Below are 26,461 nucleotides of genomic sequence, written 5' to 3' on the forward strand. Positions count from 1 at the left end.
CTCCCGAAGGGTTTATTCTCTAGACAATTTAATCCTGGTGAAAATTTACCCCGCCCCGGACAATTACACATAGCATCTCCACGCGCAAAATTGTGTCGCCAATGAGAAAGCAAGACATACGAAGAACTTCATGCAGGAATTCTGGCAAATTCTCACAGTGTAAAATTTTCCTAAAAATTCTCCCCCTGGAAACTTCCCTCCCTATGGAAAATTATCCCCATGTAAATTCTCACCAACAGAAAATCCTCTCCCTAAAAATGTATGTATACTTTTCAATAACAAATACTATATGGAAACAATGGGCAAATTTTTTAAATTAAGAGACCTTTCCCCACGAGCTGTGGGAGGGTCATGATATCTCCAAAGGCATAGTTGTTTAGGCTTTCATAGTTATGCAGAACAAAATGCTTATCTCAAAATTTTGATCGGAATCGATTTTGAGAAAAAAGGGGGCGTGGGAGGGAGCCTATTTGCCCTCCAATTTTTGGGTAAATTAAAAAGGGGTATTAGAACTTCTAATTTTGCATTTGAATGAGCCCCTTCACGATACTCTAGGGTCACTGGCTCGATAAGATTAACCGTGGAGAAAGAATAAATAAAAAATAAACACGCATCCGCGATCTTTCTACTCCGCGATCTTTCAAAATTCCACATTTTTTAGATAGGCACTTGGAACTTCCTACAATAAGATTCTCTGATACGCTGAATCTGATGGCGTGATTTTCATTAAGATTTCATGACTTTTAGTGGGTTTTCCTCCGTTTTCAAAATCAGGCAGATTTTCTCAGGCTCGTAACCTTTGATGGGTAAGGTTAAACTTATTGAAACTTATACATTATGAAACTCCGATTCTTCTTATGTATCTATTGGTATCAAAATTCTGCTTTTTAGAGCTTCGATTACTATTTCGGTTACTGCTCCTTACTTACAGTTCCTTACCACGAACTGTTCGATCTGTAATATTTTTATTGCATTTTTATACTATTTTACTCATTATTTAATTTATTTCATTTATATTTTTATTTATTTACATTTTAATTTAATTCTGTTTTATTCTCAATGTTTTTATTCTGTTATGCTTATACTCCATTTTTGCTACTTATTCTGGTATTTGCCTTTTTTGTACTGGTATAAAAATTAATACAAGTTAACAAATAAAACTTTAATCTTTCATATCCAACGTAAGAGAAGAAAAGCTGAGAGGCCTACGATTCATGGGCTATTAAGAATACTCATAACCCAGAAATGTTTAACTATGCATTAAATAGATATTCAGCTGTTTATTTTCTAAGGTAAATTTTAAGAAAATCAATTTCCAACCAACACTCCATCAATCTAGCTTATGAAATTGAAACGAACGTATAAAACTGTTAAAAAAACCCACCAAGCTATTGTATTTTTGTATATTGTATCAATTTTATTTTGTTTTATTCTCAACGTTTTTATTCTATTGTGCTTATACTCCATTTTTGCTACTTATTCTGCTATTTGCCTTTTTTGTACTGGTATAAAAATTAATACAAGCTAACAAATAAAACTTTAATCTTTCATATTTAACGTAAGAGAAGAAAAGCTGAAAGGCCTACGATTCATGGGCTATTAAGAATACTCATAACCCAGAAATGTTTAACTATGCATTAAATAGATATTCAGCTGTTTATTTTCTAAGGTAAATTTTAAGAAAATCAATTTCCAACCAACACTCCATCAATCTAGCTTATGAAATTGAAACGAACATATAAAACTGTAAAAAAAATTAAAATTAAATAGATATTCAGCTGTTTATTTTCTAAGGTAAATTTTAAGAAAATCAATTTCCAACCAACACTCCATCAATCTAGCTTATGAAATTGAAACGAACATATAAAACTGTAAAAAAAAATTAAAATTAAATAGATATTCAGCTGTTTATTTTCTAAGGTAAATTTTAAGAAAATCAATTTCCAACCAACACTCCATCAATCTAGCTTATAAAATTGAAACGAACATATAAAACTGTAAAAAAAAACCCACCAAGTTATTGTATTTTTGTATATTGTTTTAATTTTATTAAAAATAAAACCTGCCTTACTTACCTCTTCGTTCAAGTGTTCCGATCCACCAACCTGTGTAGGCTTTTTTTGCTGGAAAAGTTGGGTGGATATTGTGTAACAACAATGCTTCCCAGGAAACCAAGGGCGCTAAAAGATTACCTGGCTCACTTCTCTTATGTAGGACAAACAGGAAAAAAATATACAATGAAAAAAAATAATACTTACCAAAAAAACTTGGGTAATATCAGCCAGTGGATAGAAAAGAAGCGAAAAGGACAAAAGGAGATATTTCGGCAAGGACTTTAGTCAAGCCATCTTCAGTGCTAAAAAAAAAGAATAAAAACTATCCTTTTGGAGTAATTTCCAAAAGAGCAGAAGAAATACTCTTAGAATGTAGTCACTTTTCTGCAAGACTGTATCCGGGGGGGGAGGTAGTGGTTTTGTACTTACCCCTCCAAAATGTTTGTCCAACTCGTAAAAACGTAACAAAAATTAATTTAAAAAATTTCTTATGCCTTTTTACAGTTTTCAATTGTACCATCCCTCCTAACCCCGGGGTAGGTGGAGGTTTGACTCCCTCCTCCAAAATGTTTGTCCGACTTGTAAAAACATAACAAAATGAATATAAACAATTTTGTATGCGTTTAAAGTTTTCCTTTGTAACCCCCCTCCCAACCCCGAGAACATTATATTGTAAACCCCTCCCCCTCCCCAAAAAAAATCCTGGATACGGCCCTGTCTCTCTCTGCTAATATTTCAATGGATACCGAAGGTTTCCAGGATTAATATTAAATCGGTTGCTCTATTCGTCGATAGTAACCTTTTTCTACGATTTGTCAGAAGAGAACGGTTGAGCAAAATGTGCTGAAGGGACTATGTGAAAAATCGTGGCAAAATTTGCAGAGTGAAGTAAAAGATTTTTCGGATGATGAAGCCCTTTATTTTGCGCAACCGTGTAAACGACCTGTGTTAACTCCTCCGCTGCTCTTGTACTATCATGAACCGGCTTAGAAGTCAGCAACTCCGCTGGTTTGTTCATATCTAGTGAATGGCACCAAATCAACTCCCAAAAATCACATTTGATGGACGGGTATATGGCACACAACCTCGAGGTCGACTTTGCAAGAGATAGTATGACGACTTCTATGGCCAGAACCTCCTCTAACTTCTGCGTCTAGCGCTAGACGGAACCGAATACCATTGCCATTATCAGTGACTAGTGAGAAGAGAAGAAGCCTCAGTACAGCCACAGAGGCCGGGTGGCCTCTATATGAATATATGAATTTGAACGTAGATGAGTTCTTAGATCCACTCTGAAGTTTAAAGACTTGTTCTGTGGATAAAGGGGAAGAGATGACGCTTCTTTTGCCAGAAGTACTGCTTGACTTAATACCAACAATGCTGGAAATATGCTAAAACTTCTCCACAATACTAGTTTCTTAAATTTTCTCCAAATGTGCACGTATCACTACCAAACCAAGAATGATCCACCTGATCCTTTTAATAAGTTGTAGGGACGATCTCGAAGCTATAAATATGACTGCCATCTTCCTTCTTGGCATTTTTTCTTTTTTTTTTGTTATTATTATTATTTTTTTAATCAAACAAAATCAAATAAGTTTGGCGGATCAGCTGTAAGATAAGGTGGAGCAACAGACATATCCCATAATTTTTTTCTTTATTAATTAACATTTTTAGGAACTTATCATTAATTCTGATTTGGTGGGGGGATTTCTGTTTTTAAAATCCCCCCCCCCAGATTTTAAAAATTTAAATATTTTTTTTTCTTTTTTCAGGTGCAAGGCAATCTTCAACAAATGGGGGTTGGAATTGCTGTGGTCAGTTTTTGGGAAATTTTCAAATCTGAGTGGTAGTAGTAAATTGGTTTCTGCTCTTTAAATACAAGAACGATTTTAAATTAAAATCAAATAGTTGTGGGGATCAAGCCATGGCTAATTGTAGAAAAAGCCAATAAAGATAGTCTGATTGAGTGAGAGGCGAATTTGGCATAAGCCCTTACTAGGATGGTGTAAAAATGATGTCATTCTAGTATTGCTAGAAGTGAATTTGATGGCTAAACTAATCACATTGATTAAATTACAAATTATTAAATTTATTGCATTGTTTGTCATAACATGGTAAATTACAAGTTAGGGGGTTTGACTCCCCCTTCCGCGAAAGGTTTGTCTGACTCGTCAAAAGCATGACCAAATTTATATAAACAAATGTTCGATATGTTTTTTAAAGTTTTTTTTGTGATCCCGCAGAACGAAAATCTTGAATACCGCCCTGGCTAACATGTATGAAAAAGTGATATATTCAATGGCACAAAGTTTTTGTTCACATTTTAGCTGTGGATCCCTGTATAACCTATGTTGATCATGGTTTACAAAGTGAAAATGAAGTGTGATACCCCTCCCCGCGAAAAAACGTGCAAAAATCTAGAGTTTTCTTTCAGAGTAAAAAAGAGCAACTACTTTGCTATAATTTATATAACATAATATAGGTATAGGTATAGGTATACATTTATTCAGAAAAGAAAACAAACACTATTCGCCATTCGCCTGCCAAGAAAGGCAATAAGCTTGCAAAGGCAAGCGAGGTTATCACCCTCAGCTAATTAAAAACACATTCATATCACGCTACTCAATACAAAAGAAACTCAACTGATGAAGGAAGAAAGGAGAAAAAGAGAAAGAGGAAAAAGACAAGAAGAAGACAGATAAAAAATTAACAGAAATTAACAGCAATTAAATCAGGGAAATGCCTTGAATAGAATGACAACCTGGAACAGGGCTTACATCAAAATTATTCACGAGATAAAAGAAACTTCTTTACCCGTGACTTGAAAGCCAGAAGACTAGGCACATTTTTCACACCCTCGGGCAAAATATTCCAAACAGGGGGACCATAATGGCAAAAGATGCCCGAGTAGTACTCCTAAACTCATGAGTTAAATTATAACATAAGATATAACATAAGATAACATAACATAAAGCAAATAACATAAGATATAGGCGTATTTTAAAGCCACAAAATATGGTCATGAATATAAAAAAGGCAAAAATACAATAAACTTGGGTCATTGATCATCATTTGAATCAGACACTACATTTACATTATAACAGTCTTGAATACTTAACACTAGGTAAAACGGTCATGTAAACAGGAAAAAAGCATAAATATAATAAATTTTTATCAGTGATCATCAGAAAACACTTAAATGAAACACTACATTTACTTAATACTGTTTTTGTTTTTAGTAAACATGGCTTCCAGATACCACGTTAATCTAGAAGTAAAATATGGTGATATAGTATTTAAGACACGTGGAAATATCAACTTAATTTTTCCAAATAACTTTGCACCAACTCAAGCAATACGCCAAACCATCCTCTTTAACTTTGTAAAGCGGGCAAGTATAATAAACCATTTTTCTATATAATATTGTACTTTAATTTAACTTGTTTACGTCTATGACATGTTTTTATAAACAGAGAATTAAAAGCTTTTTTCAGAAAGTTTCGTATCTTTTGCATGTCTAACTCTCTATGACTCTATTTTCTTTAAAAACGAAGTTTTATTTTTCATAGAAATAACGCTAGTGTGTCAATCCTGTTCAGCGACCTAGCTTTTAAGTGTTTCAATTATCAATAACACATTTCAAATTGCATCCCTGGCTTAAAAAAAAAAAATAAAATAAAAAAAAAAAAAATAAAATCAGTTGCACGATCCAATTTGCTGAAACCAGAACCCTGTGATATAGTTCCAGAAATTTACTCATTTGTTAATTTGATTTTTAGGTGAAAGCTTTAGTTTCCTATGTAGCTCCACCAAAGAGTTTGGCCACACTAGAATAATCTGGGCTGCTGATTGGTCTATTGACTCTTTGTATTTTGTTACTGGATCTCGTGACAAAACAGTGAAAGTATGGGGAGTCAGTACAGATACTGTATGGAAGCCGATTTCCCAAGGGCTGGAGCTAGAGGAGTCTGTTACTTCTGTGGCATTTGCTCCCATATCTGGAAAGTACATTATTGCTGTGGGACTTGAAAATGGAATCATTTGTGTTTATGAATGGAGCCAGAAGGCTGAAGTTGTGTGGAATAGAAAGTTCGTCATGGATTCCAGGTACATAGCTTAATTCTGCTAGTATTCTTATGACTCTCATGCTCATTGGTGGTTCTTGCCTCTTTTGCGCCAGGGACAAATTATTAATTAGCCCCCCTCCCATCTCTCACAAAATTTGCAGGCAAAATTTCCACATAATTTTCATTTAGTAACAAAATTATTTTCTATTTATTAATTAATAACTACCCTAGGTACTTATAGTGTACTGCCACACCTTTGTATTTGTGATTGCCACACTTTTGTATTTGTCAAGTGTCTTCATGATCTGGTCTATGACAAAGTTAAATAAAACGGGCGATAGGGCACAACCTTGTCGCACTCCTTCGTCAATTGATAGTCCTTTAAATATTATATATAGTCCTTTAAATAATAGAAAGTTTGTCTTGGATTCCAGGTACATAGCTTAATTCTGCCAGTATTCTTATGACTCTCATGCTCAGTGGGGTTCTGGCCTGTTTTGCGCCTGGGACAAAATATTAATTACCCCCCCCCCATCTCTCACAAAATTTGCCGTCAAAATCTCCATTTAGTAGCAAAATTATTTTCAATTTATTAATTACTTAAAAATATATTTTTAATTATTTTTTAATTTATTTTTTAAATTATTTAATTATTGTTATTTGATTATTTGATTATTATTATTTAATTATTTTTTGTTTAACAATTTATTTTTAATTCATTTATTAATTAACAATTTATTAATCATTATCATTTATTTTCTGCGCCCTGTAATTTATTCTAATAGAAATAAAATTTTAGAAATTACAAAACAATTATAACCGTTAGATCATTTATTTGAAATTTTACGCCCGGGGCAAGTGCCCCCTTTGTCCCTTCCCTAAAACTCCCGATGTTCATGCTGCCAGATCAATTGCTTGTATAAAATTTGGGAGTATTGCAACGTGGCAACGCTGCCAGTTCAATTGCTTGCATAAAATTTGAGAGTATTGCAACGTGGCAACTTCAATTTTTGTGTTAGAAGATCATGGTGCTTCACAAACAACATGCCTTGTGCATCTGTGCTCACTCCCCCTATGAAATTTGACTCTAGAGGATTCCTAAGTATTGATTAGTGACGTTGTGGCTCCATATCTACTGAAATTTGTGCGCAAATGCTTCATAAAACACTATTTGGTTCGTTAAACTGTTCGATGTTGCTACACCATTTTGAGACTCTTCGCGAATTCGATTGCTTTTCTAAATACCGACGATAGATATAATGTTTTTTTTGTTTTACTTTATATCATTGATAAATAAAAATATGCGCTTGTGTGAATTTTTTTCCTCATTGACTCTTGCTATTGTAATTTTCACTAATTTTTGTAAAACCATTTTTTGGGCTCTGTGTTTGCTGTTTTTTACTTTTACTGTTTGGGAGATACGCCATGATAGGAATGTGGGGGATCCTAGCTCAAAGAGCCATGTGACAAAATGTTATGTCCTCTATGCCCAAATGAAGACAAATATAGAATTCTTCTAACGGAAAGGGGTTGTTGTAATTTTCAAATTTGGTTATTATTGTAATTATTATGCTTCCATTTTTCCCATGAATACAGAAATTGAGGAGTAAATAATGCAAATTAAAGATTTTAATTATATCAGCATGAAATAACACATGCAAAAAATCACGTATAAAATTAATTAAGTAACAAAAATCGTGACGTGAATTTCAGATTTTTTTTTTCGAAAACGAAATAGATTGCCGGCACGTAAAAACTTTTAGCTTTTTATGGCACTTGGTATTAACCAAGTGACATATAGCAATCCCAAATTCTGTCGGTCGGTCTGTCGGTCCCGGTTTTGCTACTTTAGGCACTTCCAGGTAAGCTAGGACGATGAAATTTGGCAGGTGTATCAGGGTCCGGACCAGATTAAATTAGAAATAGTCTTTTTCCCGATTTGACCATCTGGGGGGGTGGGGTGGGGGCCGGTTAATTCGGAAAAAAATAGAAAAAAATTAAGTATTTTTAACTTACGAACGGTTGATCAGATCTTAATGAAATTTGATGTTTGGAAATATATCGTGTCTCAGAGCTATTATTTTAAATCCCGACCGGATCTGGTGACATTGGGGGGGGGGGGGGGGTCGGGAGGGGGAAACCTAAAATCTTGGAAAACACTTAGAGTGAAGGGATCCGGATGAAACTTGGTGGGAAAAATAAGCACAAGTCCTAGATACATGATTGACCTAACCGGAACGGATCGGCTCTCTCTGGGGTAGTTGAGGGGGGAGGTTAATTCTGAAAAATTAGAAAAAATTAGGTATTTTTAACTTACGAACGGGTAATCGGATCTCAATGAAATTTGATATTTAGAAGGATCTTGTGTCTCAAAGCTTTTATTTTAAATCCCGACCGGATCTGGTGACATTTGAGGGATTTTGGGGGGGGACCTAAAATCATGGCAAACGCTTAGAGTGGTGGGATCGGGATGAAGCTTGGTGGGAAAAATAACCAGAAGTCTTAGATACGTGATTGACATAATTGGAACGGATCCACTCTATTAGGGGGGGGGGTTAATTCTGAAAAATTAGAAAAAATGACGTATTTTTAACTTACGAAGGAGTGATCGGATCTTCATGAAATTTCATATTTAGAAGGACCTCGTAACTCAGACCTCTTATTTTAAGTCTCAGCTGGATCTAGCGTCATTGGGGGGGGCAGTTGGGGGGACCGGATCAGGATGAAACTGGATGGGAAGAATAAAAACCTGTCTAAGTTACTTGACTGACATAACCGGACCGGATCTGCTCTCTTTGGTGGAGTAGGGTGGGGGGGTGATTCGGGAAAATGAGGAATTTGTAACTTACGAATGGGTCACCAGATCTTAATGAAATTTGATATTTAGAAGGATGTTGTGCTTTAAAGCTCTAATTTTAAATTCCGACCAGATTCTATGACATTGGGGGGAGTTGGAGGGGGAAACGGAATTCTTGGGACATGTGAAAATGTGGGTATTTTTATCTTACGAATGGGTAATCGGATCTTAATGAAACATGATATATATAGAAGGATCTTATGTCTCAGATGCTCCATTTTCGACTCAAATTGGATCCGGGGACATAGGGGGTTAGAGGAGGGAAACAGAAATCTTGGAAAACGCTTAGAGTGGAGAGATCGGGATGAAACTTGATGGGAAGAATAAACACAAGTTCTAGATACGTGATTGACATAATTGGAACGGATCCGTTCTCTTTGGAGGAGCTGGGGGTGTTAATTTGGAAAAATTGAGGTATTTTTAACTTAAGAACGGATGACCGGATCTTAATGAAATTTGATATTTAGAAGGAATTCATGTCTCAGAGCTCTTATTTCAAATCCCGACCAGATATGTTGACATTGGGGGAGTTTGAGGGGGAAATCTTGGAAAACGCTTGGAGTGGAGGAATCGGGATGAAGCTTGGTGGATAGAATAAGCAAATGTCCTTGATACGTGATTGACGTAACCGTACTGGATTCGCTCTCTTTGGGGTAGTGGGGGGAGGGGTTCAGGGATTTGGCGAGTTTGGTGCTTCTGGACGTGCTAGGACGATGAAAATTGGTAGGCGTGTCAGGGAGCTGCACAAATTGTCTTGATAAAGTCGTTTTCCCGAATTCGACTATCTGGGGGGCTAAAGGGAGAGGAAAAATAAGAAAAAATTAGGTATTTATAACATACGAGTGGGTGATCGGATCTTAATGAATTTTGATATTTAGAAGGACATCGTGACTCAGACCTCTTATTTTAAATCCTGACCGGCATTAAGCCTCTGATTTTCCTTTTAAATCAATCTATTGATTCTTAGAATTTTTTAGAGCTCATACCATATGAGCTCTTGGCTCTTACCTCTTCTTGCCTCGTCACAAGTGCCATATGAGCTCTTAGCTCTTGTTTATTACGGAATCGCACTTATTCCTTACTACTTCAAACGGATTTCCAATTCTATATACATACTTCTAAAAAGGGCATTACGAGTGATTAGAGGGAAACAAAGTCAAAATTTAAGTTTATAACCTTGTCTTAAATTGTAATCTTCAATTATAACGCTAACCCTATACATAGATAGATAGATCGTGTATTTCAAAAGCACAAGAGCCATATACCCAAAAATGTATGAAAAATAGAAGAAAATAAAATTATAAAAAAATATAAATTTGTGAAAAATAAAGAAATCACCAACAGAACAAACTACAAAGCACACAGAAAAATAATACATAGTGAAAATACCTATTGGTAATTTAGCGAGAAAATAACTTTGTTTATTCATTTATTTTTTTATCTATACTCCTCTAGTTCATTTTTTAAATGTAACAAAAAAGGTTAAACATGAACTATTATTATTATTATTAATCATTCAGGCGAAACTGGATTTCCTCAAGCCAAGAATACAGAAAACCCATTTCAAGAAACGGGATGGCGTATCCAATAATATCATTAGGGCAATATGTGGGACCATCAGGAGGTTGAGACAAAAACCGACCACAACATTTGAAAAAAAATGAAATAAACAATTTAATGGCAACGCTTTTATTTATTGAACATGTTTCCTTTAGACCTGGTCAACCCCTAAAATAATTACGAAATTGTTGGCTCTAAAACTTAAGGCAGGACGCACTCTCAAGGAATCTTCCTATACCTCCTATGTTAAGCATTTGGAGTTTGCCTAACCTTCCTGAATTAGTGATTTCGGTGGTTTTTATGTCAATAGAAATAAAAAAAATATGGTGAATATTTTGATCTAATTAAATCTTAAAGCCGACAATTTTTTTTTTTATAATTCCAAAATAATTATAAAACCTGTTTCGGGTTTGCATTCTAGATTGCTATACTTGACACTGCAGTGAGTTGTTGGTAGTAGTAGATATAATGATAAAGAAGATAATATAATGAGGATTTTTTTATAGTAGTGAACTGCCGAAGAAAACTAATTGAATGTTTCGGCTACATAAATAATAGCCGTCTTCAGCGAAAGAAAAATGTGGAATAAAAACAGGATTCAACCTATGAAAAAGAACGAGGAAACTAAAAACAAAAGTAAGATCAAGATAGTCCTTCATTGCTTCATTTTTCTAAACAAGCTCAGCCAATTGCAAAAAAAAATTTAGTTCATATGCATCAAACCTCATCAGAAACAAGCTCTTAGTGTTATTCTTGCTTTTTTGGCAGCCCGTCATGTATTTTCCTCATATACAGGTTTACTATAAATTGGCTATTGGTTTTCCTTTTAATATATTAAATCATTTTTAATTTATTTTTTATAATGTATTAAGTGTTTATTCCCCTAAGTCTCTATTTCAAGAAATATTAAGATTTAATTTGTCTTCGATTTCAAATGCCGTCGAACCATTTATCTAAAGCTTAGATCAACACCTTAGATACTACGTATTTACAAACTTACATACTCAATTACTCAGATCAAAACTTAGATCATTACCAATGAATGGACTGTCTTCATTAACCACTTGATTGACCAGGGCTTGAAAAAATGAAGTTTCTCAAAGTCAAAGCAATAAAGGTATTAATACTAGCGTAGTTTAAAGCCTCTCTTATTTTATTCCTCCGCTCATGTAGACTTTTAGCCAATCTTTGATGATTTCTATCAACATAATAATTGCTATACCCACAGGGTGTGTGATATACCTCTATTTGACGATTGATTGGGTACCATATTAAGGAAACTCATAAATTTTAAATTACTTGTAAAAAGCTCTTTTATTAACAATATCACTTGCCAAAACCACTAAAACTACCGATTATTGTCAAAACTATCTATCTAACTTATGTAAGACCGCAACTCGAAGATACTGCTGCTGTTTGGGGCGCATGCGCCTTCAATCCCAGCTACTTGTACGACATTGAAGCTATTCGGAAACAAGCAGTAGCAATCATAACCAAACGTAAAGTAATATATTATGACCAAAATTTGGAAACAATTTTATAACTTTTTGCTATTTTAACGGTTCTTTGTTTCGGTTTTTGTTGCACTAAGAAGGACTTACCAGAAGATTATTGTCGATTTACAAATACATATATGTTTACATATTATATACATACATATATATATATATATATATATATATATATATATATATATATATATATATATATATATATATATATATATATATATATATATATATATATATATATATATATATATATATATATATATATATATATATATATATATATATATATATATATATATATATATATATATATATATATATATATATATATATTAAGTACGAAAAGATGGGTAATCGTACAATAACTCAGTCCCCCATCCCCAACTCCCTGTCCCAAAAGATAAAAGATAATAGAAGTTTTGCCCCAAATAGCATTCAATTGTTAGAGTTGGAATTGCGTGCGCCCGACAAAGCAAAAATCTAGGGCCGTTGTTCAAACCTGCCTGTAGAAAGGCTTATATAATACTGGCACCCATTATATACAAATGGCTGTAATTTTTCTCGGGGGGTGAACCCCCTCCCCCCTCCTGTATACGGCCTTGCTAATATTATTATTGATGCTCATTTGATTGAAAATCGGATGTTCTAATGCCCTTTACTGTTAACACCCAGTAAATTTGTTTCGCTGAAAATTAACTGTAAATTGATAATAATTCATTATAATTTATTTTTTGCCATATCGGAAACATATATTCTAGTTGACATCAGTAAAACTGAATATATTTTCTGTTTCGTTTTATATTATAAGTTGTTTATAGAACAAAGTGTGTCATTCAAATAAAAAGAAAATATGCGACAAGGAAACAAAATTAGTATTCATTTTGTGACCATGTACTATAAATTAACTTTTGTCCTCTTTGTGGTTTTTTTAGATTTTGAGCCACACATGAGATTTCAGTTGTTCGAACATCTGTTTTTAAAGCTCTAAAATCTCAAATGTCATTAAAGGTGCATATGGTAGTATTAAATACAAACAAATTTTTAAATTAGTTTGGTGACAAATTTCTTTTCTTTGAATTCTTTTTCCTTTTTGAATATAAAAAGCTGAGCCATAAGACTCATAATGATTAATATATAACTAACAAAATAAAATACTAAAAAACTTTTTAATACTATTATATTAGAACAGGTGTATTTTATATATATATATATATATATATATATATATATATATATATATATATATATATATATATATATATATATATATATATATATATATATATATATACTAGCTGTTGGGATGGCGCTTCGCGCCACCCCAACACCTAGTTGGTGGGGCGCTTCGCGCCCCCCCAAGCCCCCCCGCGCGCGTAAGTCGTTACGCGCCATATTAGTTACGCGCCATTGTAGTTGTGTCCCTGTGTCCCACCTGTGAATAGAGATAGATATAAATATATGTTTTTAACTACGTAAAACATGCGAATATACAACATTCTTCGCTGTCCCATTGTCTGTTCATATAAATAGATTGTCAGGTTTACTGACTCTTGAACATCCAACATATAATTGTCCGTGGGAAAAACAATCCGTATTCAGATCTATACCTCATTATTCTAATGATGTGTCCCTGTGTCCCGGTCGTCATTTATATTCCCTGTGTCCCGGTCGTCATTTGTGTCCCGGTGTCCCAGTTTGTAATTTCTCTTTGAGTGTCCCGATCGTCATTTATATTCCCTGTGTCCCGGTGTCCCGGTCGTCATTTGTTTCCCGGTGTCCCGGTCTGTAATTTCTATTCGAACAATCCCTGTGTCCCGGTCGTCATTTATATATCCCGCCTGTGCCCCCGACGTCCCCGTTGTAGTTGTGTCCCTGTGTTCCGGTCGTCATTTATATTCCCTGTGTCCCGGTCGTGATTTGTGTCCGGGTGTCCCAGTCTGTAATTTCTCTTTGAGGTTCCCGGTCGTCACTTATATTCCCTCTGTCTCGGTCGTCATTTGTGTCCCGGTCTGTAATTTCTCTCTGAGTGTTTTTTCTTTTTAGTTTTTTTTTTTATTTTTTTACCTTTTTTCTTTTTTCAGTTTTCTTTTTCTTCTTTATTTTTCAGCGTCACTATGAAGTACATATCGACGAACCTTTGTTTTTTTAACTTAAATCTGGTAGGCATTGATGACCTTATCCAAGTCAAAATCCCAAACCCAATCATCATCACTATCATTTTCAGTTTTGATATGTTTTGACTCTCGGTGTCCAGGTGGATTTTCATCTAACTGCGCGGTTTTGCGTTCTTTAGCCGCAAGCCTGTTTTCTTGCTGTTCTTGTGATTCCCCGGCACGCTTTCTTTTCTTACTTTCTCTATCAGCTGCAAGCCTGTTTTCTTGCTGTTCTTGTGATTCCTCGGAACGCTTTCTTTTCTTACTTTCTCTATCAGCAGCAAGTTTTTTGGCATAAACTCTTTGAGCAGCTTCCTCGGCTGTTGCCATTGTAGGTTCTTCAGTCATTTTACAATTAAACATTTTTCCGTGAACATATGTCTTAAATATCTTGAATGACGTCACCGTCAAAGCAAAAATGACGACAACTAATTTCATGACGTCAGCCGACACAGAAACATGACGTCACCTGATCCACAGACAGACAGACAACTTATTTTTATATATATAGATATATATATATATATATATATATATATATATATATATATATATATATATATATATATATATATATATATTATATATATATATATATATATTATGTATTATAGCATTATTCAGAATGTGCGTAGGCTAAATGTTATTTTACCAGTTAATGTAAAAATGAATGGAAAAACTTGAGAAGTGTAAGGTGCTAGCCAGTGTTGATTTTCAGGTAATGGGGGCTCCTGTCCCCTCCTGAAGTTCATAGCTATTGTATATCCAAAAGCTGCATACTTTTCTTTGGACATTCACATTTCAAAGCGATTAAGACCCAAATAGCCACTCCTGGCTACCCCCTTGAAAGAATAAGTTAAAAAGTATTTGTAAATCCTACAGTAACGAGCTAAATTGAGTTTGGGCTCATGTATTTACCTCTTGTAAAAAGGAGGTGTAACGGGATGGTTTATAGAATAACTTTAAGATTTAATTGAGATAGTTTATTGTTTATTTTCTTTATATAGTTTATTTATTGTTCAATTTTTTGTTTGAAGACTTTTTTTCAAATAAACGGGATTTTTTTCAAAAATCAAAAGTTTTTGGTAACAAATTGCAAGTAAAAAGCAACACGGCTTAATAGTAACCAAAACTCCAAAAAACTGAGTCTTGGTAGCAATGGATGGATCAAAAGTAATAAATGTTGATGCTTATTCAAAATACATAAAATTTATCAACTTTAATGTTATCCGTCAGAAGTTACGAGCCTGAGAAAACTTGCCCAATTTTTTAAAAAGGGAGAAAACATCCCCAAAACAAAAGCAATCTCAATAAGAATCACGCCATCAGATTCAGCATATCAAAGAACCTATTTGTAGAGGTTTCGAGATCCTATTTACAAAAATGCGGAATTTCGCATTTTTTCTGTAATCAGGATCTGCATTTTTTTTTTCTCGCTCCAGGGTGATCACTCAGTTATCCTAGAAGATCGGGAGAGAGTCCATTTGATTGGAAATCAAAATCTGTAGTGACAATTTTAAGTGACTAAAAATATTAGGGGGACAGTTTGCCCCCCTCCCACGCATATTTTTCCCAGAGTCTTCTTATCAAAATCTTGAGATAGCCATTATATTCAGCATAGTTGTAAGATCTAATAACTATGTCTTTAACGATAACTTGTTCCCCCAATTCCCCCGGGAGAAGGGGTACAATCTATGAGCTTTGACCATTGTTTTCATATAGCATTGGCTTTTAGGAAGCAATGAGACACTTTTTGGTGGAGTTGACATATAGCGATTGCAATTTCTGTCTGTCTGTCTGTCGGCCCAGTTTTGCTAGTTCGGGCACTTCCAGATTAGCTAGGACGATGAAAGGTGGCAGGTGTATCAGGGACTAGACTAGATTAAATCATAAATAGTCGCTTGCCCAGTTCGAGCATATGGAGGGGGGTCGAAGGACGATTAATTTGGAAAAATAGAAAAAATGAGGTATTCTTAACTTATGAACGGGTGATCGAATCTAATGAAATTCATATTTAGAATGACCTCGTGTCTTAGAGCTCTTATTTTAAATCCCGACCGGATCTGGTGACATTGGGAGGAGTTGGAGGCGGAAACCGGAGATTTTGGAAAACGCTTACATTGGAGAGATCGGGATGAAACTTGGTGGGAAGAATAAGCACAAGTCCTAGATACGTGATTGACATAACCAAACCGGATCCGCTCTCTTTGGGGGAGTTGGGGGTATTTCCAGTGCTTTGGGGAGTTCAGTGCTTCTGGACGTGCTAGGACGATACAAATTGGTAGGCGTGTCTGGGACCTGCACAAATTGACTCGATAAAGTCTTTTTCCCCGATTCGACCATCCAGGGGGGAGGGGGATGGAGGGAGGGAAAATTGTGAAAAACGAGGTACATTTTTCTCACGAATGGGTAATCGGATCTTAATGGAACTTGATATATAGAAAGATGCCATGTCTCAGATGATCCATTTTCAATTCGGATCGGATCCGGGGACATTGGGGGGAGATGGAAACGGAAATCTTGGAAACTGGAGTACCGACTCTTAATTTTAGGCTCCGCCCTCGTCACAGGTGCCATATGAGCTTTTGGCTCTTGTTTTATGGCGGAAGGGATTTTCTGTTGAGGTGGAGGGGGATTTTCCAGCGCTAATTAAAAATTAATCAGGAATTAAATTTAAAAAAGATTTTAAACCTAAAATAAGGGGCAACGTTCAAACTTAAAACGAACAGAAATTATTACTTATGTGAGGGAGGTCGACCTCTCTAATACCTCGCTCTTTACGCTGAATTTGTTTTTGGAACTTTAAAACATTATAATTCTATTTAAACTACCCTTGTGTTTTGCGAGTCATTCTTAAATAATTGCAACAAAACGTCATATTCTGTAATGAGCGAGGATAGTAAGAGCGAGGTATTGAGGAGAGGAAACCCCCGCACATGCACAATAATTTCTGTTCGGTTTAAGTTTTAATGTTCCTCCTTACTTTCAGTTGAAAAAAACTTGCTGTTTTTGTTTATTAAACAAGAAGAATCATCAACATATTATGAAATTCCTTACAACTTTGTGAAATTCATCCATTATCCTTACTTCACCTTTATCAAAGTAATGTGAAAATATCTAAAACGTGAAATATTTATTGTTTATTTTAAATATTACATAAATAATTAACAAACGCGAAATATTCATTCATTAGCAAGTTAAAAATAGTAATAAGCTGCCCATCAAAAGACCGACTTGCAAGACATTGCTTGTGCCATGAAAAAATATAGCGAACAGTAACTTTCTCGGGTTGTAGCGGTAGCTAGCAACCTAGTAAGAGACGATTGCGTCCAATACTAAAAAATACATTTGCACACACTATTAGAAACACACTATTAGAACCGTCTTGTCCGAAACCCCTAGGCTATACAGGAAACTTACCGTGCCTGGGCTTGAATAATGAGGAAAATCAATGGGCTTGAAAAACGAGAAGATTTGCTTGTACTACGATATCTGCATATAGGTAGCTATCAGGGCACTGGAACATCATAGAGAGCTATTTAATAGCTAATTTTTTAGAAAATGCCACATCTTTTCCTTTTTGAAATTAAAAAAAATAATCTTAAAATAGAATCTATTTTTGCGGAAAACTGCATTTGTCATATACAAGATTGATGAATGACGTCATAATCGTAGGCTCTACTCAGATCGTTGCTTACTATTCCAATTAAGAAAAAACCTAGTTTTTTTCTGTTTGTCAAACAGTTCGTGGTAACGAATTGTAGTAAGGAACGACCCGACTCAGTAGTAACCGAAACTCTAAAAAAAACGGAATTTAATACCATTAGTTACGTCAAAAGAATCGCATTTTTATGCTGATTTTAAATATATAAGTTTCATCAAGTTTAGTCTTACCCATTGAAAGTTGTGAGCCTGAGAACATTAAAAGGTAGAGGTGTGAGAAAGAGTCAAACTTTAGCGTAAAGAGTGAGGTGTTGCGGAGGGGACATATATACGGAATAATTTCTGTTCGTTTTAAGTTTTAGTGTCGCTCCTTACTTGCAGTAAAAAACTGGTTTTTTTTTATCTAATTTATATTAAAGAACTAACTATAGCCTAAAGTAAAAGTGTATAAACGAGTTTAGAAAAAATTGCCCGATGAAAAAAATTGCCATCTGACAGTAATTCACGAATATCAACTATATTTTTTGTTCACCTTAAAAATAAAAGCTTTATAGCGATAAGAAAACTATGGTAATTTTGGAAAAAAGTTAATATCCCTTAAAATTGGCGTCTGAAACATACACTACACGATTGGAATTACCATGGTCAAAAACCTTTCATAGGAGTAATACAGTCCCCCTCTTGAAAAATAAGGAAAAATCATTTTCTGGTATTTCTAGCATTGATGTGTCACCCCTTTTTCTTCTTCTTTTTTACCGGGGCTGGCAGGGTATCAGAACATCATTGAGAGATGCATAAAGAATCGATTCTATTGTAAATATTGATAATGTAAGTTGTCTCGTGAAAAAGATTAAAAAAGTATTCTTTTACCAGTAGTTCTTTCTTCAAAACGAGATCCGGGTTGCAACAGAAACTAGCAATATAGTAAGAGACGATCATGTCCCATACAAAGAAATGTAATAGCCCATAACTGCTGAAAATAGTGTCAGATGAAAGAAAGAAGTACACTATTAGAACCACCTTGTCTAAACCCCTATATAGGAAACTTGCCGTCCCTTGCCTTGAATAACGATGAAAACATGTTGGCTTGAAAAACAAGTTACTTGAACTACGCTGTTCAGCATATACGGCTTCTTTTTTTTTCTTTCCTCCTCAGATAGCTTGGCACCGGAACATCGTAGAGAGCTGTTGAGTGGCTCATTTTAAAGGAAGTTGCCAAATCTAAAACCAAATATAAAATCCTACCGTCCATTGAGCAAAATCTATGAGGAAAACCTAAGATTCCTATGTAGGGGGTTTTGGACAAGGCGGTTCTAATAGTGTACTTCTGAAATAAAAAATCAGTATTACTGCTCAGACACCGTAAATATTTTTGCAATTTGCACAATATCATTAGCGATTCTGTGTTGATGAAATTGTAGCTAACATTATAATATTGTATTAACTTCTACGAAAAACATTGTTGCGACCAAATATTATAACCGTCTTGTCCAAAAGTCCTATGTAGTTTAGTGCCGTAGTGGCTAGCGCTTAGGACTTTGAAATCTACGACCTGAGTTCAAATCTCGGAGAAGCCTTTTTATAACTTTTAGCTTACTTATACTACCATGTAAGGTTCTGCTGTAATTCCTACTTTTCAAAAACTAAATTAATTACTATGGGATAGAGTTTGCTATTTACCATAGATTTGAATTAAAACAACCCTGATTTCCGCTAACACTGCAATCCTGATGATCAAATCCTGGACTTACAAACAGGGAAAAGCCTTCGCCTTCTCTTTGTTTAAATAGTAAGAAACAAACTTCTGGAATCAAGCAGCTAAGTAAGCCAAATATGGCACCAAACCTTAGAAAAGCTTACGGATGATAGTACTACAAACCCGATTACTATTGGCTATATCTCGTTCTGTAATATAACTATATGACAATGTATAGAACTGAACCCTGATACATTTACATATGAGCCGAACAGCGGTACATATACAAATACAGAACGCACTGTGGTACACTCATAAATAGAATTTAAACCTGGTATATTTTCATTACAGTCATCTGGTTTGCAGAGGTAGCTAGCAACCCAAGACGATCACTTCCATAGTGAGAAATACAATAACCCAGAACTCCTAAAAATAAATGTCAGGCCGAAACACAAAGTACAGTATTAGACTGGCCTTGTGTGAAATTTCTATATAGGAAACCTACAATCTTTTGGCTTTAGAAACAAAGAAATATGTTTGCTTGAAAAACAAAAAAGTGGCTTGAACTACAATATTTGGCCTCGACGGCATCTATTTTTCCAATTTTTTTTCTCCTCAGCTAAGTGGGCACTGGAAAACCATGTATAGCTGTTTGACTGATTATAAAGAAATTGCTACATCTAGTGCCTTTTGTAATTCACTCAAAGGCACAAACGATTCTCAGGAGATAATATTAAGAATCTTATTTTCATTTTTGTATGCAAAATAATATTATTAATACTACTACAGTTTCATAGAAAAATTAAGCTTTTCGTATAAAATTGATTCTATTTAAAAAAAAAAAACTTTTATTACAAAAGGCACTAGATGTAGCTACTATGATCTAGAATTCGAAAGACAAGCGCGTATAAGTGTTGCATTCTTTTATTAGGTCATCTATTGTTACAACCTACAATTACAACGTCATTCATCAAGCTTGTATATGAAAATGTAGATTTCTTGTTAAATTATTTAATTTTAAATATATTTGTTATTATAAAAGGTACTAGATATGGCAATTTTCTTACAAATGAGGCATTAAACAGCTCTTCGTGATGTTCCTGTGCCCTGCTACCTGAGGAGAAAAACGAAAAAAAAGATGCATTTGATGCAGAATATCGTAGTTCAAGCTACTCTTCTTGTTCCTCAAGCCAGTAGATTTTCCTCTTTATTCAAGCAAAGAGACGGTAAGTTTCCTGTATAGGGATTTCGAACAAGGCGGTTCTAATAATTTACTCCTTGTTTTGATCTGCCACAATTTTAGGAGTTATGGGCTATTGTATTTCTTAGTATTGAACTTGATCGTCTCTTACTATGTTTCTAGCTAACGCTGCCACCCAGATTTGTGTTTCAATTTCTGATAATATGGACTGGAGTTCTTTACTTTATTCAAGCAAAGAGACGGTAAGTTTCCTGTACAAGTGTTTCGGACAAGGTGGTTCTAATAATGTACTTCTCGTTTTGATCTGCCACAATTTTTAGGAGTTACGGGCTATTGTATTTACTAGTATTTGACGTGATCGTCTCTTACTACGTTTCTAGATACCGCTGCCACCCAGATTTGTCTTTCAATTTCTGATAATATGGACTGGAGTTCTTTACTTTATTCAAGCAAAAAGACGGCAAGTTTCCTGTACAAGTGTTTCGGACAAGGTGGTTCTAATAATGTACTTCTCGTTTTGATCTGCCACAATTTTTAGGAGTTACGGGCTATTGTATTTCTTAGTTTTGGACGTGATCGTCTTTTACTACGTTTCTAGCTACTGCTGCAACCCAGATTTGCAACAGAATATTTCTGTTAATATGGACTAGAGTCCTTTACTTTAACTTTAAACAATTGTAATATTCTAGCTACTGTATTCTAAGGTTTGTTCTTTACTTTAATAATTACCACAACTTTTTAAATACATTAATTTCCTTTCAAATGAACCATTAACAGCTGTTTATTATTTCCCAGTGCCCCGCTAGCTGCAGAGAAAAAAAAACGGAAAAAAATATGATTCTAAGAATTTCTCTACTAGATTTTTTTTTATTTTATCCAAATTTGTCATTACTATTGGATAGAATTTATTTGCATGAAAGTCTCTAATTTGTTCACTTTTTACCAAACTTTGACCATAAATTTACCATTTGAACCTTGTCTGGATATACAGGTTTACAAACGAGAAAAAAGCGTTACGATTTTTTGTCTTTGGAACATTAAAAGATGAACTTCAAAGAATCAAGTAGTGAACTAAGTTTAATATATGTAATGGTTTGTTCTTCTAATGATCGTCTTTTAATATAATGCTGAACATATAGTGTGCTGCGATTGTCGACGCTCTACGCACTGCCGAGTGTGCTATTGTACCCATTCGAAGAGCTCGTCTTGGAACTGAGAAACACGGTTGATCACGTAACCCTGACCTCGTTGATTCTTGTGCTAAATTGAAATTCTGATTTTGCGTCTGGAAGGAGTGAGGTATGCCACGGCAAGGTTTGGTCTATGAAAATAGTTTGAAAACAAAGCGACATTTTGCGAAATTGCCTAGACAACACTAGGCTAAATCAGTAGCTGAACCATCAAGTAAAGCCACACGTTCGTATGGAACTTGTTTCCTTAACGTCGTATGGAAAGTGCTCAAAAGAGATAAGTCCGAACCTTATAATGGTGTCAAAATTACTCTTTAAGCAATTTAATGTCTTTTCCTGCTGTATCTTATCAAAGATATTTTATTATCGAAGCAATACTGATTTTCTACTAAGCTTCGAACTATTGGTTCTCTTTTTAAGATTTTTGAACTATTTTAATCCCTCTTAACAAAGGCTCTTAACAAATTTTTTTCAAACTTCTGACCTATCTAAATCATTTTTTTAGGCCAGACTATACCAGGATGTTAATTTCTCCAAAAAATTATGGAGCCATTTTTGAGAAAAATAAATACATATATTCAAATGTTATAGCTCATACACACATGAGCTAAAATATGTTTTATAGAAAAATGCAGTTTTTCGAAAAAAATTTAAATTTAAAAATAATTTTTTTAATTGCAAACGGTTTTTAACCACATCAAATTCCTTTAAAATGATTCTTTAAACTGCTGTCTACGATGTTCCAATGGCAAATAATCTGAGGAGAAACAAAAAAATGCCGTATGCGAAGATATCGTGGTTTCTGCCACTTTTTTCATTTTCAAGCCAATATATTTTCCTTGTTGTTTAAACCAACAGACGGTAAGTTTCCTATATAGGGGGGTTTTGGACAAAGGCGGTTCCAATAGTCTACTTTTTGTTTTTATTTTAGGAGCTATGGGTTATTGTAGTTTTTATTAAGGGTCGTGATCGTCTCTTACTAGATTGCTAGCTGCCGCTGTAACCCGGATTCCCACTTAAATTCAATGATAAAGGTTTGAAAAAAAAAACTTTGGCAAAACTAAAATAATAATGTGTTGGACTATTGGGAATAGCATACTGTACTTTTTTGTTAGTTATTTGTTTTGCTAGTATATTGCTATTTTCGTATGCAATGGCTATTGATTTGAACGATGACGTTAAAGCGGTAGAATTTGTCGTCACCACAGAGTATCGCACTCGAATCCTTCAGCACCGAAGGAGATTTCTTCTCCATTATGATGGGGCAACTTCTAATTCCACTATACCATTCAGTTTTTTTGTGTCTAAGGCGTGATAATAAGGGTTGAAAAAATATTCCATACAACTGTGGAGCAATTGAATTTTTTGTCCTTTTTATTGTTTTTAAGAATCAACATTATAAAGAAAAATTATAGTTAGGAACAAACTCTTGCCAATATTAACCGAAGCTACAGGTAAAAGAAGGCGTTTTTTGTATATATGACGTCATGCGGAATTAATACGTTATTATGAATGAATCTGAACAGCTTAAGCAAGAAGAATGGAGAAATTTCTGAGGCACTGAAAAGTTCTCTTAGAGAAAATGAAGTATGACGAGATTTTGGCTAGAAGACATAAAAACAACAAGCATAACAACGATTCCAAAATGTAAATAACGTACAAAGAAATATGCTATGATAAGAAAAGTGTATAATGTAAAGATGTAAGGTAATAATGTAAATTCTTAATGTCTCGAAGAATGTCTCATTACTAATATCATAATATAGCGCTTACTAATTAAGTCTTATGTGGCTCTAATCTACGATTTGACGACATTTATCATCTAACATCTGAAAAGGCAGTTTTTTGTGAAAAACTTTATTCTATTTTTTTTTCAATTCCAAGAGGTACTAGGTGTGGTAATTTTCTTTAAAATAAACCATTGAACAGTTGTCTATGATGTTCCAGAGCCGAGTTATATGGGTAGAAGGAAAAACCTGCCGTCGATGCAAAATATTGATAATGAGTAATATTACAGACACAAAGAAACATTTATCGAAAACAGAGGAAAGGAAAAATAAAATAAACTTTTAAGTATTTAGACCACATAACAGTGATTTCTCATTTTCAATTGGCTACTATCTCTGCTGACAGTGAACCATTGCTAAATTAAATAAAGTTAAAATGAATGTGATTTTTATTTATTAAAATCGCGATTTCATTCAAATTTCCAAGAATCTTGAGCTTCAAACTTTTGGTTTTCTTTTTTGAGGTTTTTGAACTATTTTAATCCCCTGTAATTCCCAGCCTTCTTTCCCTTGCTTAATTTACATTTTAATCAACAATATTTATGTGATAATGATTCTATACTGATATTATTTAGTACGGCACATCACAGTGATGTTAAGAGGCTCCGTTTTTCTCCGTTAGTTCGTGAAGAAGATGGGATGCTCATTCTTCAGTTGGCAAGCGCTGGTGCAGATCACTTTGTCCGAGTTTATAATGTTTTAATACCGCTTGGTGACAAATAAAGAAGTTTTTATGTTTTATTTACTGCGTTAAAGCCAAGGCAAAAATATGTCTGATTTGTACGTGACATGCAGGCCATGCACGCGATGGTATGCTGTAAACGAAGATAACTCTAGCAAATCTGCAGTGTTCTGGCTCCATTTAGGGTTAATGTCGCCGTTTTTTTGGGACATTCTCTTACATGACAACGTTTGTACAGTTGTTTCTCTTAGAAACAACTGTTCTCGACAGAACTGATTCTGTCAGACTGTTCTCTTAGATGACAACGTCATAGTACAGACACTGCAAAAGAAACAACTGTTCTGTCAGAACAGAAACAACTGTTCTCGACAGAACTGATTCTGTCAGACTGTTCTCTTAGATGACAACGTCATAGTACAGACACTGCAAAAGAAACAACTGTTCTGTCAGAGGTAGTTAAAGCGGGGATCATGAGTAATGACAGTTGTCAAATCCGCAGGCAAAGGACAAGTTTCAATCAGATATAAGGATCACTCAAGAATAGAAGATTTTTCTCGTAAAAAGTAAAGGGAAAATCTCCCCCATCATTCCAGTTTTTGACGGGGGTTGGGGTTGAGTACGGCTAAACTTGAAGCTCACTTTCCACAAAAGAGCAAACAATGTAAGTAGGAAATGTGTTCAAAAGCAGTAAAATTTAAGAGAATGTTTTGAAAAGATTTTAATAAATACAATATCCCTAAAGTCTTTCCAATCAATTTCGTCGACTTTGAATTTTATTGTTATGGGGGGGGATCAGTAATGGTAAATCAAATGCGGTAGTATAGATAACTTCGAAGACCACATTTTCTTTCCATGACGAAAATATAACAGTTCAAAATAGGGATGAAACCTTTCAATTGACAGTGAAAAAAAATAAAAATTTTAACTGGGTATTTCAAACACAATACAGTGTCCATCATCAGCAGTAAAACTCACAGTTTTTATCATCATCAGCCGTAAAACAGTTTTACAGCTGATGATGGACACTGTATATGTGTTTAAAATATCCAGTTAAAAACTTTAGTATTTGTTTCACTGTCAGTTAAAAGGCTTCACTCCTATTTTGAAGTGTTGCATTTATAATACAATTGTATTGAAATGGCCAAAATTATTCGATACTTTGAAAAGAAAATGCATAAGAAAAGAATAACAAACAAAATAATGTTGTAAATACGTTTCAAAAAAGGATTTAAAATTTTAAAAATCTTAAATTTTATTTGATCGCCGCAGCTAGCCTGGATTTCCGTGGATGAGGGCTATAAGTTAAACAGGAGTAATGTATCTTTGCCCTAGAGCATCCATAAATTTTCAATGAATAGTAAACAACAAAACCGTGAGACAACTGAAATTGTTTTTATTGTAAGTCCCTCAATAATGGTTCTGTCTTAGGGACATTGGAATGAAGGGGTCTAGATACTCGCTTGATCCTGGTCAACATTCATATTAGACATTGAATGGGCTAATATAAGAGAATAACACTAATGATAATAATTTCAATTTTAATCTAACAAAAAGTCGAAAACTGTTTTAAAAGATGGACATCTTTTGCGACCATCGAACTTGTAAGAATGACATTAGTATCCATGATGCTTTCTATTAGGTGAGGAACTGTACTGAGACAAAAGATATTCGTATATTTGTACTCAGCCAAGGTGTTGCTTCCATAGAATTTGGCGTACACTGACTGTTTCGAACAGTATGTTAGCTGTTCCTCTAAGCTAGTATTTGCCCTGCAAGGGTAGTTTTGACATTGATTTTATCTAACAGAAAAATTTTAATTGGCGAATATCACCGTCCATAAAGTTGCGTTTTTATTATCTCTATAATATTCTAAAGAAAGCCTATTTTTCACATGAGCTTCTAGTAACTCACGGATAGGTGCTCATGTCCCCCATGCATATCATCAAAATTGTTGTAATAAAAAATATGTTTTTGTTATTCAAAATAACTTTGGCCTAATTTCAACATCTCCTCGATTAAAATTAATTGATTACACCC

At 34.4% G+C, this 26,461-nt stretch overlaps 1 protein-coding gene across 4 annotated transcripts in view; it reads left to right on the forward strand.

The window, feature by feature from the left end:
• Positions 1–24,483, forward strand: part of LOC136035981 (elongator complex protein 2-like) — a 92,435-nt gene extending 67,952 nt beyond the window's left edge. For 3 of the 4 annotated variants that reach the window (XM_065717880.1, XM_065717881.1, XM_065717879.1), the window contains exons 12-13: positions 5,837–6,164; positions 24,318–24,483. In XM_065717880.1, the coding sequence (XP_065573952.1) occupies positions 5,837–6,164; positions 24,318–24,465 (476 nt within the window). In that variant the 3' untranslated portion in view covers positions 24,466–24,483. Of the gene's footprint in view, positions 1–5,836; positions 6,165–21,904; positions 22,065–24,317 lie in introns of all 4 variants that reach the window. The other variant, XM_065717882.1, reaches the window with a different exon arrangement.
• The last annotated feature ends 1,978 nt before the right edge of the window (positions 24,484–26,461 follow it).

Source organism: Artemia franciscana, chromosome 15, assembly GCF_032884065.1.
Source record: "Artemia franciscana chromosome 15, ASM3288406v1, whole genome shotgun sequence".
In the NCBI taxonomy this organism is placed as follows: Eukaryota; Metazoa; Arthropoda; class Branchiopoda; order Anostraca; family Artemiidae; genus Artemia; species Artemia franciscana.